The 21,509-nt window shown below is 24.6% G+C and overlaps 5 protein-coding genes across 5 annotated transcripts; all 5 read left to right on the forward strand.

The window, feature by feature from the left end:
• Positions 1-999: 999 nt before the first annotated feature.
• Positions 1,000-2,949, forward strand: PCHAS_0804900 (AAA family ATPase, putative; the record flags this gene model as incomplete). Its single annotated transcript, XM_728553.2, has 1 exon — positions 1,000-2,949. One exon carries the CDS (start codon positions 1,000-1,002, stop codon positions 2,947-2,949), a length of 1,950 nt encoding a protein of 649 aa, XP_733646.2.
• A 2,514-nt stretch (positions 2,950-5,463) lies between these two features.
• On the forward strand, positions 5,464-9,714 carry PCHAS_0805000 (conserved Plasmodium protein, unknown function; the record flags this gene model as incomplete). Its single annotated transcript, XM_734334.2, has 1 exon — positions 5,464-9,714. The coding sequence occupies one exon, from the start codon at positions 5,464-5,466 to the stop codon at positions 9,712-9,714; it is 4,251 nt and encodes a 1,416-aa protein (XP_739427.2).
• A 1,014-nt stretch (positions 9,715-10,728) lies between these two features.
• Positions 10,729-11,502, forward strand: PCHAS_0805100 (mediator of RNA polymerase II transcription subunit 10, putative; the record flags this gene model as incomplete). The annotated part of the gene is made up of 1 exon (XM_737584.1): positions 10,729-11,502. One exon carries the CDS (start codon positions 10,729-10,731, stop codon positions 11,500-11,502), a length of 774 nt encoding a protein of 257 aa, XP_742677.1.
• Positions 11,503-13,303: 1,801 nt separating this feature from the next.
• On the forward strand, positions 13,304-16,048 carry PCHAS_0805200 (E3 ubiquitin-protein ligase, putative; the record flags this gene model as incomplete). The annotated part of the gene is made up of 1 exon (XM_740378.2): positions 13,304-16,048. The coding sequence occupies one exon, from the start codon at positions 13,304-13,306 to the stop codon at positions 16,046-16,048; it is 2,745 nt and encodes a 914-aa protein (XP_745471.2).
• Positions 16,049-17,420: 1,372 nt separating this feature from the next.
• PCHAS_0805300 (RAP protein, putative) lies at positions 17,421-21,273 on the forward strand (the record flags this gene model as incomplete). The annotated part of the gene is made up of 3 exons (XM_016797805.1): positions 17,421-20,689; positions 20,924-20,983; positions 21,186-21,273. The coding sequence occupies 3 exons, from the start codon at positions 17,421-17,423 to the stop codon at positions 21,271-21,273; spliced, it is 3,417 nt and encodes a 1,138-aa protein (XP_016653724.1).
• Between the last annotated feature and the right edge of the window lie 236 nt (positions 21,274-21,509).

Consider the following 21,509-nt stretch of genomic DNA (forward strand, 5'->3'; position numbering starts at 1 on the left):
TATATGATATTGAAAATATGGAAAACAAAAACAAGTAATAAACTGTATGCCTGTGGAAAGCGAATATGACAAATACATATAATGGGGAAAGAATCAAAAAAAAATTAAAAAATTCTCCCTTTCGTCATAATTTGGCTGAATTAAAAAAAAATGGATTTTTATATAGAATGACGGTGGAAAAAATATGGCAGCATAAGGTGATATGTAAAGATTAAAAATTTGAACGATTTGCATATATTGAGTATGCGTAAAATAATTATATGTAAATATTTGATTTTTTTTTAAATAATTAATTTTCTTCTAAAGCTATAAATCACGTAAAAAATAAAAAATTATTTTTGTAGTTTACATATATATAAAACTATACATATTTATAACCATAAAAAATAATAAAATAAAAAATATATAAATAGAAGAAATTTGTGTATATCATATTATTTTATCCTTCAATAAATATAGATGGTCAACCGTTTTATTTGTCATTCATTAATTTTTTAAGACGAATAGAATAATTTATAAAAAATGTTAAATTTTAATAAATATTTTTTGGTATCAGAATAATTTCAGTGCTTCAATGCTTGGAGTTATCTGTGAAAGTGGCATTTAAAAAAAGGAAAAACGAATGACAAAAAAATAAATAAATATAACAAAAGGCAAATATCCACGAAGAATCACAATTAAAATACTATGGAAGGGTCTAGCCTTTTTTAAAAATATTTTTATTAAACGATATAATAGAAACTATTTTATATCAACATCGTGAGCATATGAATATACATATCTACATATTATGTACGTTTCCCCCCCTAACTATTTGAACTATAGCGGTGACAGGGGAAATATTTTATCAAGTATATGAAAAGGAGTTTGCATATACAAGGGTATATATATCTTTTTTCTAACAAAAGCGTCTTTTGTGAAAAATTCAATTAATAATATAATATAAACAGCCGATATAGGGCTCTTTTTCTTTTTGTGTAATTAGTAATTTCCATAAAAATGAATTTCCCAAATATTTCTAAGAAGATGGTCTCAGGACCATTGCCGGGTGATAAATATAATGTATCAGATAATAAGGGAGAGACAAATCATATCACGGGCAATTTTGACCCAACTGCTTTAGAAAGAGGAGCAAAGGCATTAAAAGAACTGGATCAATCATCGAATTCTAAAAAAGCATTTGAAGTAATAAAATTACAAGAGTTAACAAAACAGAAAGAATATGAAAAGCAAATGGAAGAAATAGCCTTACAAAAGGCTCAATATTTAAGCAACAAAGCGAGAATAGAAAATGAAGAAAGGAGGAAAACGATAAATTATCAGCAAGAGCAAGAAAGAATAACAGCTGAATATAAAACACGATTAGAAGCTGAAGCATATCAAAAAAAATTATTAGATCAACAAAAACAAAATGAAGATTGGTTAAAAACACAGCATGAACAATATTTAAGACAAGAAAATATTCGAAAAAGAAATGAACTCGAATTATTAAATTTAAAAATGAAACAAATAAAAGAAGAAAAATTGTTAGAACGAGAAAATATGAAAGCAAAAATTCATGAAGAAAATAAAGGATTAATAGAAAGAGAAAGAAAAAATTTAGATATACATTTAAAAACATTAAAAATGAAAGCAGATGAAGAAAGAAAAACAAAATTAGAAAGCATAAATAAATATTTTGAACAATTTAATAATTCAATGTTTTTATTTTTAAGTGATAAAGAAAAGCTTTATCGATTTGCATCATTTATTACTTTAACAGCTGTAGGAATATATACTACTAAGCATACAACTAGATTTATTAGATCATACGCTGAAACTAAATTAGGGAAGCCCAAATTAATTAGAGAAACATCTTTGTGGCATATAAATAAATTTTTTGATATATTCAATATAAAAAAAAATATACATCGTATTAATAAAATATTTCAAAGAGCCAATCCTACTTCGAAAAAGGGAAGTGGAAATATATTTGATCAAATTGTTCTTAATGAACAATTACAAGAAAAATTAACTTGGTCTATTAATAGTATGCAAAATTCAAAAAAATATGATCTTTATTTGAAAAACATACTATTACATGGTCCTCCAGGAACTGGTAAAACCCTTTTTGCAAAAACTTTATCATATTATAGTAATTTTGACTATATAATAATAAATGGGGGTGATGTTAGTGCATTAGGAGTTCATGCATCTGTGGAATTAAATAAAATTTTTGAATTTGTAAAAAAAAGGAAAAATAAAAAATGTATAATTTTTATTGACGAAGCAGAAGCATTTTTAAGAAAAGGAAGAAATGAATCATCAAATCATTTTTCAGAAAGTTTAAGAAATGCATTAGCATCTTTTTTATATCATACAGGAACAGAATCAAAAAATTTCTCCATAATTTTAGCTACTAACTGCAAGGATGTATTAGATGCAGCAGTAATTGATAGAATTGATGAACAATATAATTTTGATATACCCCAAGTTAATGAAATTAAAAAAATGGTTTCAGTATATTTTAATAAATATGTTTTTCCCCTAAAAAAATATAAAATCATAATTGATAAAGACATTGATGATCAATATTTAAACGATCTATCTAGTAAACTTGTAGGTCTATCAGGACGACAAATATCAAAACTTTGTTTTAATATCCAAAGTTGTGTTTTTGGTAGCAATTCAAAAGTTGTCACAAAAGAGCTAATTGACTTAATTGTTCAATGGAATCTAAGTAATTCTTTTGATTCGGTTGATCAACGTAAAAAGCAACAAATGCATTCAAAACAAAATGATAATAATTTTATGTTTAATTCGGTTCATAATACTAATGAAAATGGTGATGATAATAATAAAGGTGCTGATAAACGAGATAACACGAAAAATAACAAGACCACCGAAACAAAAGGTAATTCTCATAGTGCAGCCTATTCGAAGGAAAAGAAAATGGCTATGAACAGTTAGTAATCTCATAATGAAGAAAATTTTATAATTTATATCCTATGTAAAGAGTTAGCCTTATTGCTTGTTTCGTTTGTTTTTACTACAATAATTTATAATCTCATTTTTTTACAATATAATTTTTCTTTTCCATTTATTTTCACCTATCATACAAAATAATCCTATTGACCAAAATATTGGCCTACTTTTTTATGTGCAAAATAAAGGCGTATAATCGCGAGTTTATAGCATAAAGCTTATAAACCCCAAAATAAAAAGTACTAAACAATAATTGAACATATTTGAGGCTGACTCTTAATAGATACATATTTAAGCGGCTTAATTTACCTTCAATTATGTTTGTTATATATGCATACAAAACTTATATGCTTGTTAATTTTTATTACAATTTGCCATTTTTATATTTATTCTATAATTTTTTATTTTTAAACCCCATAAACGCTTATTAAATTATTATTTTATTTTTCGATCATATATATTCCTTTTAAAATGTCTTTTATAATGGAAAAAATAAAATGCATACACGCGCATGCTCATATGCATATTCACTACGCATCGATTCGCTTCACCCTTCAAAATATTTTAATACGCATATATGCTTAGAAGCCTAAGAATAGCACATATATAAGCATATCACTTAGAGCAACCTTAATTTTTTTTTTTGAAATCATATCATAATCAGAAAAGGGTGCTTTAAATGGGAAACTGCTACCCATACTAAAATTGTATATATGGTTTAGAGAAAGAAATAGGTTTCTACTAATAAAATATATTCAATAAAGATATGTTGTGTATGCATATGCATATGCATATTTATAGTACTCTCTGTATTCCTCTTTATTTTTTCATGGCAAAATAAAATAGCAAGGTATAGAACAAAACTGGCCAATCATATTATTATCTATATATTAAACACGCGTAGATAGCATAGATTAAAATTCATATTTTTTTAGAAAAATATTTTATGTAATGAATTCGAATATATTCCCTGCCAACCAATGCCATATATATTATTTTTTTTTTTTAATTGCATATATAATATTTTTATTTTTATGCCTTGAAAATAAACCATGACCTGATTAAATTATTTTTATAATAAAAATTAAATAATAAAATATGGAAAAAATATACATATAAAATAAGATGATACAAGAAAAAAAAAAAATCGTTACGTATGTATGCATACAATACATAATTTATATAGAGTTGCAGTGGCGCTGAAATTATATGTTTTTTTTTCTACGAAATATTAAAAAATATACAAAAAAAAAAATATATTATATTGCTATTATGCAATACAGAAAATTGTTTTCATGTTATATATGGTTTAATTGGCCTATTAATTGTAACTATTTTATTATTTTTTTTTTTTTTTTGATTTTCATTTAGCAATGTAACTTATTTTAGTGTTTTTTAAAAAAAGAAAAAACACAAAATTGCGTAGCCTTAATTAAAAAAAAATATACATTACTAATTGTGATGAAAAAATAAAAAATTATAATAACATGTTATATATTTTTTCTATGCCCAAAATGGTAATAATAAAAAAATGGAAAACGCAATATTTAAGGTATATGATAAATATATATTAGCTGTTTTCGTGTTTTATTTCTTAATTTTTTGAAAAAGAACTTTTCTTTCTTCGTCCGCCCAGTTATATATTGTATATATTCCTTTGCAGTGTATATATGTTTATATATTGTATTTATGCTTATATTCACTCCATATTTTCTTACAAACATCATACTTAATAGACTATGTGTGTGTTTTTTATATATGTTTTTAAAGCCTATGGTGATTGGTAAAATTCGTATTGGGCCTATTATTTAATAGCTATATTATTTTCTTACGCGCTTAATTATGCTTTAATATTTACATTCATTTTATATTTTATTTTATATTCTTTAATATTCCAATAATAAAATAATATTAGTAAAAAAGGGGCCAAACTACATTGTTAAAGAAAAAATATTTATCATCCCTTTATATTTTCCTATATAAAATTAAATACGCTAATGTTTCTACATATAACGACGAAATATTACATTATTTGTTTTTTATACATTCCTTCGTTTTTATTATTTTTTTCCTTCTTTTTATCACGCTAATTTTACTTGTTTTATCGTAGTTTCTTTGTAATTAAACAGTTAGTAATATATATACCTATTCATTTATGTGTTTGCTTATACGTTTATGTTAATGTTTATAATTTCTACATTTTCGATGACGCATCTTTTAAAAAATGCAATATATTTGATAGTTTAACAAAACAAAAAGGAATTAATTCAGTTTGTGTTTATTGATTAAAATATATTTCCGTGAGCTGTTTTTAATAGACCAAATATACAATTTGTGTATATCACGCTTTACTCAAAATTTGATTTGCTCACAACAGTTACATTAATTTATTTATTTGAAAATATAACATACGAAATCCACAATTTGGAATTAACCGTATTATAGTAGAAAGAACATATACCATAAACCGCTTAATTTATGATATAAATATTTGAGAAAATGGAAAGCTCACTAGAGATAATTGGGGAGGGGAATAAACTGATTGTGGTCAGAAAAAGGGAAGAAGAATATAGACATATAGTTTATAATTATTACTCCAAAATACTAGCAAATAAAGGATTTAATATGATTAACTATGAGTATAAATTATTAAGCACAAACATTTTATACTCTTATATTGACACCTTTAAATACATACATTATTTTAGTGATATATTTATAAAAAATGTAGTTATAAAAATTTTAAAAGATAATGATATAAATTATTTAAATGTCATGCTACAATATTATTGGATTAAAAAGTTAACATATAATAATAAGCAAATAATTGATGACCATTATTTAGTTGATAATAACTTTGTTGTTTTTAATTCACAATTTACTGATTTTATAAAAGATATAATAGATAATTACCATTTAAAAAGAATACTAATTTATATAAAAAATCAATTAAAGCTATTCATTAAAAACCAAAAGGAAGCTAATCCAGAAATTGTTGAAAATGTGGACAAGTTTGTCAGACGATTGCAAAAAAAAATGAAACAACTATTAGAACTTATTTATAATTATATAGAAATATTTAAAAAATCAGATATTTATAAAAATCAAATTTCTGATATTATTCGAAATATACAAACACATCTTATGAGCCTTACTAAATATGACATCGTGAAATATATATTGGCACACTATAATAATTATATTAATATGCTAAACAAAATAAAAGAAGAATACGAAGAAAATCAAGAAAGAGAAAAAAAAAAACGAATAACAACAAATCAATATATGTTTAAGGAAATTTATAATTTTCACAATTTTGTTTGGTATAACAATTTAAAAAGGTATAGCATTGGATATGTAGAGGAAAACTTGTTCTTCATACCCCCATATTTACAATTTCTAAGCACAATTAATAATCAAACTAAGAACGATGAAAATAGTGAACAAATTGAGCAAGATAAGGATGAGGCTCTTCCAATTTCACAAAAACCCAACCAGGACAATAACGACAAAAATAATGATAATAAACATTTGAATTTTCGCGATAATTATATTAGTGTTGAATTAAAATTAAAATGTGGTATCCCAGATTATAATGATATGATAGACAAATATAATATCCAACAAATAATAAAATTAAATAATAAAAAAAAAATACAACAGTTATCTTTATATGAGCCAAATGAGTTTTTTAATCTTAATTTCAAGGACATCTTTACAAATTTAAATTATATATTTTTGTCGAAAAATAACAATATGAACATGTACATAAATAACAAAAAGGAGGAAAGCACAGCTCTTTCACAGCTTAGCTATTCTTCAAATTATTTAAATAGGAAGAATGATAAAAGGCATAGCAGTATTAACGAAAAGAGTAATGCATTTTGGGAAATGAAAAAAAAAAGTAAAAATAAATCTATTAAATTTTATTTTGATTATTTAAACGGAAAACAAGAGCGAAAAAAAGATTTAGAATCTTTCAATTTAGAAAACTTCAAGCATCCCGTATTTTCTTCATATAGTAGTGTAGCATGTTATGTTGGGAAAATAAAAGAAAATAATAATGCTAATAATTTCACTATATCTAGTAACAGCAATAAGGCACATGCGGCTGCACGTTCAGGTGAAACCGATAATTTTGAAAAAATATATGTTGGTGAAGATACCTATACAAATGTCTTTCATGACACTGTTTTGTACTTGTTAAATAAAATTCAAATGAAAATGTCATGGGGAATGCCCAAGAAGAAAAGAAATATAATAGATTATTCTCAAAGATATTTATTTGTCCCAAAACATGTAAAATATGCATATAAAAATTATATATTTAGCAATAACTTTTATTTAAAATATATAATGAACAAAAGTGCAGATTGCAAACTTAGAAAAGTGTTAAGTTCATTAAAAAAAAAAAATTATAAAAGCAGTGTAGATGAATTATTGGATATATGTGAATTATATAAAGATATTTATTATTTAAATTTTCTATCTCTTTATAAAAAAACTTGTTATTTATTAGAAGCACGATACCGTTTAATTTTGGGAAATTATTTAGATGATAAATTACATTCTAATGGTTGGAAAAAAAATAAAGTAAAGGGAAAAACAATATGGAACCAGGAATTGGCTCAATATGAAGTTAAAGGACATTCTAATCAGAAAAAAATTAGAAAAAAAAATATTAAATTAAGTTACAGAAAAATAAAAAATGACATTATTCAATTTTTTATGCAAAATAAAGAACTATTAAATGATCCAGATTTGTTTAATAATTTGGTTTCCAATACAAAAAATAATATATCAAATTTTAATAGCATGTTTTTAAATGTAAAACAATGGTGTGAGCATTTCTTGCATATTTACAAGAATGAGTTAATTAAATTAAAAGATGACAAATTCCCTATATGGAAACAACAATTTGACATAAAAAAAGAGGAGTTGCATAAAATATATGAAGAAAAAATTAAAAAAAATATTCTCTATATATATGATACACAAATAAAAACAAATTATTATTATAACACTTTAATTACAAATGAAATGAATTTAGCAATTAAGGGATATTTTGAAGAATTGCAATATAATGCGGAAAAAATTCTTAACACCATCAAAAATAATATAGCCAATGAAAAAGGTCATATATCAAAATTTCTTAAAATGTTTAATGGATTGTTTTATGCATTAAAAAATGCTTATATATGTGAGATTGGTAGCTGTCGTTACTTATGCAGTGGTAGTATTTTTGGATGGAATAATAATAACACTTATGTTGGTTCTGTAAATATGATTAAACAAGTGCTAAATAATAATAATGCAATGGTGGCATGTAAAAGAGTTACCGAAATTAACAAGAATACATTAAACTTACTTATTTTAACAAACGTTATAAGACATGAAAAAAATATTTTTTATAAAATATTGTACTTCCATTCTTTCAGTGCAGGACAGATACAATTAGTTTGTTTTATGATGGACTTTATAGATATTTTTGGAAAATTATTTAATTTAAAAAAAAAAAAACATATTTTTTCAAATTTTATGTATTACAAATCAAGTTTGAAGGACATTTTTATGCCTAAGGAAAATCACTATTTGAATTCAAACAAACATTTGCGCCATTTGGTGGATATTAAAAAATTGAAGAGAATAGAAAATTATGTTTTTAACGAGGAGAATATACGAAAAAAATTAAAACAAAAATATCGTAGTAGGGATACAGAAAAAACAAATGCACAATATAGATATAAAATCAAATATAAAAATTTTATTTATATGCAAAACGCTCATTTTATGCTTGGAAATGAACTCCTAATTGAGGCCTTAGATATCATTAATAAATTATGCAAGCATAAATTTGATTATCTAGAAGCTGATATGAAAATTAACACAAGAAAATTATATTATGGATTATATAAAAGTGCAAAAAAATTCACGAAAAAATATACATGTGACTATAAAGGCGATTTAAGAAGAAACCACAAAAAAAGTAAAAAATATATAGTCAATAAATTTTTATCAAAAGAAACATTTATAACAAATGAGCATTTCGAATATTTAACTAATGCATTACAAATTTATCGAAAAAAAGTTGGATTAATTAATTTGGATAAATATATTAATAGAAGACGAATAGCATATAATCATGATAAAATATATAAAAAAGCTTTAATAATTTTTAAGAGTATGATATATTTTGTTTGCCGCTATTTAATAAGTAAAACCTTTTGTGATAACAGTACTATTTTTAACCTATATATACCAACTGATAACAAGGCTAATGATGTAGAAATTGTTAAATTTTTAGAGGGCAACAGATTTAAGCCGTTAATTCTAAGCAAAAATAGTAATAAAAAAGAAGCCCAATATTTGAGTAATGATCAAAAAATTAACGAAGAAGATTCATCTAAAATTGTTCTACCCGAAGAAAACGACAAAGGAGAAAAAAATAATAATGTTAAAAAGGAATCCATGGAAAAATACATTAAGAAATATGTTAGGAGAAATAAATTATCTTCTTATCAATATCCATTTATAATACTAAATTTAAATAGAAAAAAACGTGATTTTATGAAAAAAGAATATAAGCAATTTAAAAAGCATATGATAAATTCTTATATTCCATGGGACAATAAACAAATATATTATCGAATAAGTTTAATAGACTTATCTATGAAATCTATAAATAAAATGGGATATTGGAAAAAACAAATGGAATCAATTTTGTCCGTTTATAGAGAATATTGCCAATGAACATTTGATTAGTCTCTGCTAACATTTACAGTTTTTTATTTTGCCGTCGTTTTTTTTGATGCTTTAATTTTTTACATTTCATGAATAAATCTGCTTGTGTGTTTTTTACCTTTACATATTTGTTTATATATATGCATGAAATATGTGTGTTATCAATTTTTTGAGACCTATTTATAATAAACAATTTTGTATTTTTTTCGTCGTTTGAAAACAACTTAATTACTTCTTACTATAATATATACATTTAACATCTATTACTGTTATTATTTAAAAAAATATAAAAATAATTAAAGATTCAAAAAAATGATATTCATTTGCATGTGAAAGGGCGTTGATATTGTCGAATATTAAGTTTTGCTTTTTTTGGGCGCCATTTTTTTTTTCCTTTTTATAGGGGCAATGACACGCTAAGATAGGCTCTTATAATGATGGGTAAAAAAATATATATAACTTTTTTTAGAACAATATAATTATTTGTGTTAAACAAAATGAAAAATGAAAATTTAAAACAAATAGTAGGTATATAATATACACTGCAATGTTTTACAAATGGGAATAACCTTTATATGAAAATAAAATTACAATTTTATGAAAAACAATTTTAATAATTTCTAAAAAGTATTTTTTGAAACTGAATTTAATTTGCTACTATTTTATCATATTTATTTTGTTTGTTGTAAAAAATATTTGAATAAAACGCGTATTTTTGCATTTTTCCTGAAATATTACCCTATACATTCTCCTAATGAAAATGCAAGTGAATAAATAAGCCAAGGTGTATCATATTATATATATGTATATAGCATGTATGTATTTCCACATATTCCATTTTTCCGCCATACACATAAACATATTCGATCAGTTCCAGTATGCTCTAAAGTAACTTGGCAAATGTGAAAAAGGAAAGCAAGAATCAAACAATTAAAATAGAAACAATAGTAATTATAGGACCCCCAATATTTAGTAAACCTCTTATAATATACACATAAAAAAGGGTTTTATATATATTTTAAAATGAAAGGAAATAAGGGAAGAATAAAATTAAAAATACAGCTAGGGAGTGAAAATAGCAATACTGAAAGTAGTTTAGTAAAAACTAAGGGTTCAGTTTACAGTGATTCGAATCAAAGTAAAGAAAATTTTAAAGGCGATGATAATAATAGTAACGCATCTGATAAAAATCTTAAAGACAACAATTTAGAAAAAAAAATAGTTTCAGTTATATCTAAGTTAACCAAAATAGCTTGTATATGTGAAAATAAAAAACCTACTAATTTGAACAATATTGAAAATAATAGCGAGCATATAAAACTTTGTAAAAAATTAATAAAGCAAATGTACAAATATGAAAAATGTTTAATTAATATAAATAATTATGTAAATGACAAAAGTAATAATCTTGATGAAGTTACATTTCCTACTGGCCTAATCAAAGCAGTTGATAATTACATGAGTGCCGATGTATGGATATATAAATATTTATTAGTTGAATGCAAGAAGTATAACGACAAATACAGAAATATAATACAGAATATTTCTACATTTGACGCAACATTGAAACATAAAATTCTTAACGAAGACGCTAACCAAATTGTTATGCCTATTTATTCCCCTGTTTCCGAAGATAAAATGCCATTTTTAGATGATTCACATAAAAATTATTATAAAAACGTACACATACCTAAAGAGCTTGCTCAAAATTATATCGAATCAGCGACTAAAGAAAAGGAGCCCCTTGAGGGTGAAGGATCGAATGAACAAGAAGAACATCAGCTAACAAGTGAATAGAGAACAAATACATCCATGAATATACACAACTATGTATATGCATATGCTACAAATGCTCATTGATGCCTTTGTATTTTAGAAGAAAATTAAAAAAAAATACTAAGCAAAGCCCGTTCGAAAGAGCAGTCGCACTAAGCTTAATAAATAATTCGGCATGTGTATGCACAAATGAGCATATATATATATAATTTGTTTCTTATCCTTATTTTTTTTGTGTGCAATTGTATTGCATGAATTCTATATGTAAATAAAAAAGACGTAAACTTGAACAATATAAATATATATGTTTTTTAATGTATCAATAATTAATGTGTTTAAAAAAATGGAAAATTATGCAAATTTTTATTTTTAAGTGGAATATTTCTTTAAATTAGCAATAGTGTTGTAATAAAAAATAAAGAAAATTATTAAGTAATGGCATATATATATTGTTAAAATAGTTTAGGAGTTCATTTATTACAGCTAATTAGAATGGCAAATATAATATATATGTTAGGTGGAATGTAGCTATTTATAACAGTTACAATATGTTTGTAATTCTAATAGGTTGCCTCCATATATATGCAAAGAATATACTACAATCCGAATTGTATGCACACACCAACAAAACAGTTAGAAATATACTATATATATTATCATTTGTCATGTGATTTTTCATCTTTTTCTTTTTTATGAGAACATATTTTGATCATGCTGCTCTTTAATTAGTAGTATATTATATATAATACATAAATGGATTTATAGAAAATTTATACCATCCAATTGTTTTGTGTCCTTATATATAAATTAGTAGTATCATTTTTCGATTTCAATATTATTGTAATAATTGCTATTAACGCTCCCGTTTAATTCAATATTTAGTATCATATATAAATATAGCTAGTATTAAACCCAACCTATATAATTTTTTACTTATATGTTTTTAATAAAATTACTTAAAGCTAAAAATAAAGCATATAAGATAATCGATAAATATGACGTGAGGGGGAATATCATGTATAATACGTCCTCATCACCAATCCATACTTATCACCAAAATACGGTTATCCTCTATTGTTCATATAACCATATATAGATAGCTACAGAATGGGGATGGGAATATACATATGGTATAGGAGAGTATGGATATAATATATGTATGATATCTGCTTATTTTGCATGTGAAAATACGTATTTTACTATATTTTTTAAAGGATATATTTTCCATTATTACACACAAATAAATACTGTTATATTTTATATACATACAAATAATCATACTACTTATGGTATATTTTTATACTATTTATATTGTACGCATATTGATTGCACATATACATTATATATGTATATGTATATATTTATTTATTTTTATGATATTTTATTGTAATTATTCAAAGACTTTTCTACAAAAAATAAATAATAATAATAATAAATTTAATAAAATAAAAAAAAAATAATTAAAATAAAATAAACAAAAATACACAAGCACAAGTTAAATTGAATGGCTACATATAAACGGGGATAGTGAAGCGGTTTAATGGCCCAAGCATATGATATGCAATATGAATACAAATGAACAAAAAAATAATAAAAAACTATGGAAAAGCAACTGTAATAATAATATATTTATAAATAGCACAAACAATTTTTTTGAATTTTCAAAAAAAAATATATATATATGTTTTGTTTGTATGTTATAAAAATAATATAATAATATTTCAGTAAGTTTTGGAAAAAACCTGTAATGTAAACACATTTAAATATATAAAGGGTACTTTTTTTTTTCCTAAAAAATATATTATAAAATTTATTAAAAGTTATGGATAATAATAAGGAAGTGAAAAAAAAAAGTTTTTTGAAAAACTGGAATATTAATTATTTGTCAAATAATTTCAACAATTTTATTAAAAATAACATTCATAATAAAAGCGAAAATAATAGCGGTATTAAAATTGGCATTAGTAATGGCACTGCCGATAATACTAGCAAGAATGACTATAATTTAATGGATAATAACATACACATAACTGACATTAGAGAAATGAATGATATAAACATAAATAATATAAAAAATATTCGCCCTGATTATTATGGGAAAGGATATTCTACGACTGAAATTGGAAATAACAATACATGCATTAATAATCATAAATATAATAACTACAACACCAACAGTAATGATATTCCAATAAATTTTATTCATACTAATGATAAGGAAAAAACACATATGAATTTTTCTGGTACATACAATAAAATCAATTTTCAAAATCTTCATCAAACTAGTATATCATCTAATGTGGAAAATAATATAGAAGATAACAAAACCAGCTTTATCGATATGAATTCCATAAAAGAGAATAGCAGTAGCTATAATAAATGTGTATATAGAAATTTTCACAATTGTAATAATAATAATTCCGATACAATGAATACACAATATAATATAGACTATAATAAATGCACAATTGATGATAAAAATAATATTAAAATTGAAAACACAAAAGATAATAATAATTCCAATACTGAAAATACTAATAACAATGATCAATCTAGAAATAAATTCGATATAAACAATGAATATTGTATGAATAAAAATCGACTTATTAATGAGAATAATAGCGGATGTAAAAATAATACAATAAATTTAAACAACCAAGGAAACGAAAATAATAATATTTCTAATAATAATGGCCAATCATCATTTAATAATAATCGATCATGTTCTGTTTCTTCTATGATATCTTCCAACTCTTCAATCCCTTCATCTGTTTACTCTGGTCAATCGTCTAATTATTCTCAAACCGATAGAATTAATCAGAAAAAGCATAAAATATCGAGAACTAATGGCTCAAATGATAATAATGTTAATAAAAGGAGTAGCAGCGTATCTCATACTATAAATAATAATAGCAATGATCGTACTTATTATCCCCATGAAAATTCGCACCTTGATTGGAATAGCAACGAAAATAATAATCCTCTCTCAGAGGAACAAGCTAATAAAAACGTCCAAAAAGAAAATTATAATATTTATCGATCAGAATTAAATAAAAATATATCAACCTATACATCCAATTATCGGAATACCCCTACGTGTTTTACTCAGAATCGTATAACTACTAATTCGAGTACAAATACAAGCTCTGAAACACGACCCCATTCTTCTGAATGTATCTTAAATGATAACCCTAATAGTGGCTATAGGGGTCATGATGGCAATAGAAGCAATTGCAAGGATGATCGATACAACATAAACTCCAATTTTGTAAATACTAATACAGAAAATAAAAAGCCTTCCATTTTTAGCAACGATAATAATCATAACAGTAATAACAACAATAAAGATGATAGTGAAATTTTTACCGATACCCGAAGAGGCTTAAACCAATATTCCCAAGACATTGACACAAAATATTCTCGATTTAGTAATAATGCATATAGTGAGAATCATAATAACCATATGAGAATGAGCAACGATGGACAGGGAAATAGTGGCCGAGAGGGCGGGGGAGACGACAGATATGATAGGCGTGATAGATATGAGAAACGGGGAGGGAGAAGCTATGACAATAATGGGCAAGGAAATGGAGGGGATAGCGATGGCGGAAGTGGAGATAATAATGGACAAGGAAATCGCGAAGGAGATAGCGAAGGGGATAGTGATGATGGCACTAGCCGAAAGAAGAGTAAAAATCGTCGCAAACAAAGTAGCATGGATGATGAAGTAGAAAGAAAAAATAATAATTCACTAAATTTAGATATGTTAAACCCCGAAGAAAGAAAAAGAGAAGCCGAAAAATATAAAGTATTAGGAAACCAAAGTTATAAATTAGGTTATTTTGAATCCGCAATAGATTATTATACAAAAGCTATACAATATGATAATACAAATCATGTTTATTTTACTAATCGAGCATTATGTTATAAAAAACAAAAATTATGGAAATTAGCAAATATAGATGCAAGGCAAGCATTAAATTTAGAAGAAGAATCCGTAAAGGCTCATTTTATACTTGGATTAACTTTATTGCATCTAAATAGTTTAGAAGAAGGATTAAAAAAATTAACAAAAGCAAAAACATTATCTAGCTATTTAAAAGATTCTAACGAAAGTGAAATCAATAGATATATTTTACAAGCAAAAAAATTAATATATCTGCGTGATGAACAAACGAAGCAGCTAAAATATGCGGAATTACAATCATTTTTTATTGAAAAGATTAATTTATTAAACCAAATGGGGTACATAACTAATGAAGAAAAATTTTTAAGAACAGAACAAACAGAAGACCTATTTAAAGAAGTATTAGGAACTTTCCAAAAAAAGCAAATTCCAGATTATTTATGTTGTAAAATATCTATGTGTTTAATGAATGAACCTGTTATTACTCCAAGTGGTGTGACATATGATAAAATTTTTTTGTATGAACATGTAAAACACAATGGCTCATTTGATCCAGTAAGTAGAGAGCAGTTTTCTATTCGAGAGGTTATACCTAATTATGCCATTAAAGAGGCAACTGATAATTTTTTGAAGACAAACCCATGGGCCTTTGAAGAATAAGAGTGCTGACCTTGACTCTCTCGATCGTTTGCGACCTGGGCCTGTGCATTATCGTTCTTTTAGCCCGTTTTTTTTCATTATTTTTTTTTTTTGCTTTATCCAAATTCGTTTTGATAAATATACATTACCGTTGGTACACCATGCGATAATTATGTATGATCAAAGAAAACATATGCACAAGCAAGCTCATATATATTTGTCCCATTCTCTTGATTATACATGTGCCAAAGTTACATATATATATAGCTAGCTTGCATATATCATAACGCTTATAAGCATCTGAAGTTTCCTGAGCATTAGGCATATTTTTTTTTATTTTTTATTCATAGTTTTCCCCTATATTCCTATTATGCTTTCATTGCTTTATTGGCATCGCAGTGTTACTTCGTGTATATTTTTATATTTCAATTTATAGCACATTATTTATTTTATTATTTATATTTATCATCACATGTTTATTATTATGTTATTTGTTCGCATTTCATCACCATTTTGTAGTTTTTAAAACAACTGAAATTCAAATGTGGCATTTGTTTTTTAAAAATGTGCATATGCATATATATGTCTATGGCTGTTTGCGCATTTTGATATTTTCTCACCTATGCCCGCATTATTCATAAGTTGCTTATTTATTTTAAATAATTTTTTAAAGTTTTAAAAGCAAACAAATTTAAAAATTTTAAACTATAAATACATAATATTTACTATTAAAAATATATAACATTTATTTAAAAGGCTACATTTTACACATAAGCCCCAATATCCGGTGTTTCTCTTGCATTTCGCTTATCCTTACATTTCCTTATTTCTTTATATCCCCTTTTTTAAACCCGTTTTATGCGACCTCTCTTAGAAATTGTTATTTATTATTATATTTTTTTTATCTATTACAAAAAGTGATGGAAAAAATTTATTACCTTTATCAAAATTATATGGGTTACGCAATGGAAAAAAAAAATAAATAATGCTAATAATAATAATAAACCAAACAAAGCGACATTATAAGTGATATCACAATTTGTGATAAAAAAAAGAAAAGGCAAAAATAAAAAAATAGTATGAATGAATAAATAGGGTAACGAAATTAAAGAGAAATAGTAATTGCTTCAAAATATAAGCATAGAAAAGTACAAAAAAATGAATAAAATTTTCCTTAATAAATTTAAAAAGTGAATTATATTCATATACACAATTCTTTAAAATAACAAATAAGGAAACTATATATTCATAAGCGCAAGTATGTAGGTACACGCATGGATATATTTAGTAACATTCCAGGCTGTAAATCATTCGATTTCGTTATTTTATTCACATTCATTGTGTATATATTGTACCTTCCTTACCTTCACTTAAAATGTGAATATAAAATATAATGTTTTTTTTCGTTAATACATATTTATTGGTAACTTATTTAATATATGCCATAGCTATTATACTTTTATTTATACAACATGGCGATGCAAATATTGTGCCTAAAGTACTCTGCAAAAATGATTACACGAGATATATTTATTCGACAATAAATAAGCCAACTTATCAGTTAAATGTAAAACAGATAACAAATAAAAGTTTAAATTTGGCAAGTAGAAGCCAAAAAAGAAGGCTGGGTATTTCCTATTACTATATTGGGGATAGCAATGAAGGAGTAGGCGCCTTTATTCACGCATTTAATAAAAAACATCAGTTTGTAAAACCGAAGAATGGATCCGGTTTTATCGGTTATTCTCTGTTTAGAGAAAAGGGGGGGAATAGATGGAAAAAACAACTAAAAAAAACGCATTCTATATTTATAAAAAAAACAAACAAGCATATAGCTGATAAAAATATTGATGATATGATTAACGAAAACGATGATATAAATGACGAAATTGACGAGAATGGTGATAGCGAGGCATCTGAAGACAATTTGAGTGCCGCATCCCATGATAACAATTTCAAGATGAATGATGGTGATACGATAAAACCAAAAGAAAGCAACTATGATTTAATAAATGATTATATATTGCTAAAAAAAAATAGTAAAAGTATAAAAGAATTAATAAAAGAAGGTGTATGGGTATGTCCTAAAGAGAATATTAAAATTATCAGGGAACGAACTAATAAAAAAATAAATTGGAATTATATTTTAAAAAAAAATAACGAATTATTAAAAAATAATGTTGATAAGATTTATGATGATATATATGATAAACAAAATGTTGATGATATATTTTTTGCTTTTGATACATATCCTTTTAGTTATTTAAATGTTACCATGAGTGTATTTTCTTTGTATAAAATTGCAAAAAATTATCTGAACGAAAAAAGACAAAAAGTTGATAATATGGATGGGACAAAATACAATTTTTACAATTTGCAAACAAAAAATAGCGACACAAATGATAATATAAATAATTATGGAAAACAGTTAATGAACAATTTCTTAGCCATGGATAACACACATAACGATATTGATGATGATGCAAGTATTTTAAAAATAAAAAATGAAAGAAAAAGATTATATAGTATTACACGAAATAGAAATTTTATGAGAATTATTGGATCTATCAATAAACATTTAAAAATCATTTATAAAATATTTTCAACTAATAGCAAATTATCAACTTATGAAAAAAATAAAAATATATATGCATATATACCATATATAAATATTAGGGATATAATTATAATTCTAAAATCATTTTCTATATTAAAATATGATCATGCAAATATATATAAATATATTTATTTTTATATTATTTTTTTTATTGATAAGTTTGATATCTACAATCTATGTGAGGCTGTGCATATGTGTATTGTCAAAAATGTCTACATTAAGCCACTTTTCCAAAACTTTTCAAAATATTTACTGCAATACTTTGAAAAGAATAGTCAGCCCGAAATTCAGACCAATCAGCTAGCTACACAACCATATCCTCATCAAGAAAGAGAAGCTGTTATATCATCACATATACAAATGGATAATAGTAATATCGATCATATAGATAATACGGCAAATGATTCCAATGATAACGAAGAGAAACAAATAGTAAAAGATAGTACATCGTCGAATGAAGTAGAAGCAGTTAATACTATAACACGAAAGGAAGAAGATGAAGTTCAATCATTATATGATGAAATTAACGTAGAAGATGTTTATAAAAGTATGCTTGACATTTTAAAAACGAACGGGAAAAAAAAAGAGGATAAAAAATTAAATAAAGATGATAAAAATTGCTCCGATATGTTTGAGGTTTTTAATGGAAAAAATTTTACTTATTCTATTTACCATTCTGGGAATTATTCAAATTTAAATACCCCTACTAATGATGCATCAAAAGATGAAAAATCAAAAAAATCTGAAGATCTAAAAATGTTCAGTCCTCAAGATAAAAGAAGTGATAAGATGAATATTTTACAAAATGGAAATTTTGATGAAAGTGTTTCAAATTCAGAAGACGGAACATCAGTAATTCATAACACTACTAATGATAATAACAATGATTGTACCTCTCGATCTATAAACTTTTATGTCTATTGCTTATATACATTGTCCAAGTTTCCCTATACAAATATCAAACTTTTAAAAATCATTACTTCTAAATTGTCAAAAATTGTTGAACAGTTAACTATAGAAGAGTTAATTATATCGTTTTATAGCTTAGCAAATTTAGAATTCAATTGTTTTAAATTACTAAATCATTTGTATGTATTAATATTTAAAAAATTACCATCCTTAGATTATAGAAATACTGGGCTTATACTAAAATTAATAAAAGCATTATATACAGTTAACAATTTAGTTAATGTAAAAGAAGATACAAATATAAATTTTAATCAAACACCTGAAGAAATTTCGCAAACGAAAAATGGTGTAATCAATAGTAAAAATAATACCGGTATCAATATGCCCTCAGTGAAATTTCTCATGATTTATTTCGTTTCAAAACTTATTCTTAAAAATATAAATAATTTTTCACCAATCGAATTAGTAGATGTTGTTCGATATTTATCATCAATGGACTATATTGACAAAGAACTTTTTAGTTTTGTTTATAATTTATCTTTTTTTAAAAATTTAAACACAGAGACATTAAATTATTACAAAAATAACATATATTTCAACCAATCATATTATGCCTATACAAAAGATAACAGCATAAATACACCTATCGAAATTATGATTTGCAAGTTGTATCAATCTTATCTTGCATATCGAGGATTATATGCTGCTGATACTAATAATAATGAAAATAATACTACTCAAAACATAGCACTTAGAAATGACAAGCATATTAGAGACATTCTCGAAAAAAATGATCAAATAAATATGTTTGTATTTAATAAAGATGTTTTAGAATTATTTAAAAATACGTATTTAAATAATATGAAAATATCATCATACAGTACATCCTCGTTACATTACGAAATAGCCGATATTATAAAAAAAGATTTTAAAATACCATGCCATGTTGAATATCAAACTGAAAATGGATTATTCATAGATATTGCTATACTATATGAAGACCTTAAAAAAGTGAAAAAAAATATTCCTTTTTTTAAAAACATAGCTATTGAAATAAATGGTCCTTTCCACTACAAAACAAAATCATTAACTACGGATTATCCATTACTTAATACGAAGACAATTTTAAAAAGAAAGTAAGAACAAAAAAATACAACCATTAAAAAAACGTAACTTAGTGCAATATTTATATAACTCTTTTGGACACCTTATTAAATAATCATATTTCTTATAAATGGGAACGATAAATTTATTCATCTAGAGGGTCACGAAATTACCTCAAGATGTTTATCTTTCATTGGGCAGTTTTGCATTCATACCCTACTTGCTTTGCTCATTCACTAATTTATTTATTATTTTACATTTCGTAGATTACTAAATAATGAAGGATGGAATGTTATTTCTTTTCCCTTTTGGGAAGTTAAACCATGGTAAGGACAATTCGTATTTTTCTAACTTATAGACAATCTTCATTTTATGCAGATGAGCTTTGTCATATAGTATATGAATTCCATTTTAATATATGGATGTATGATGTTAATAATTCAATTCATTATATTTATTTAAAACGAAGGGAGTAATGATAAAAATACATTTGCCACTGAATTATGTTCATTCTTATCATATTTATAGGTTTACCAAAACAAGAAAGGAAAATTACATTTTAAAGATGCTTCCTGAGGACTTGAAATCATTCTTTAATGAAATTAAAAGTTTATAAAAAATATATTGAAACCTTTACAAATTTTTATAATTTTCTATATTTTCATACTTTTTTTTAATACGTCATTTACTTATTTTTTTTTAAGTTTACGTGATAGTCTACTAAGTATAAAATTTTTACTTGTTGGTCTCTTTTGTATTTCGTATTTTAATTAAAGAGTTTATGCAAATAAATGTATACTATCATATTTGTTTTTTTGCTTTTTCACAATTATTTTTATTTTATCACTCATC

The sequence above is a fragment of the Plasmodium chabaudi genome, assembly GCF_900002335.3.
Source record: "Plasmodium chabaudi chabaudi strain AS genome assembly, chromosome: 8".
NCBI classification, from domain to species: Eukaryota; Apicomplexa; class Aconoidasida; order Haemosporida; family Plasmodiidae; genus Plasmodium; species Plasmodium chabaudi.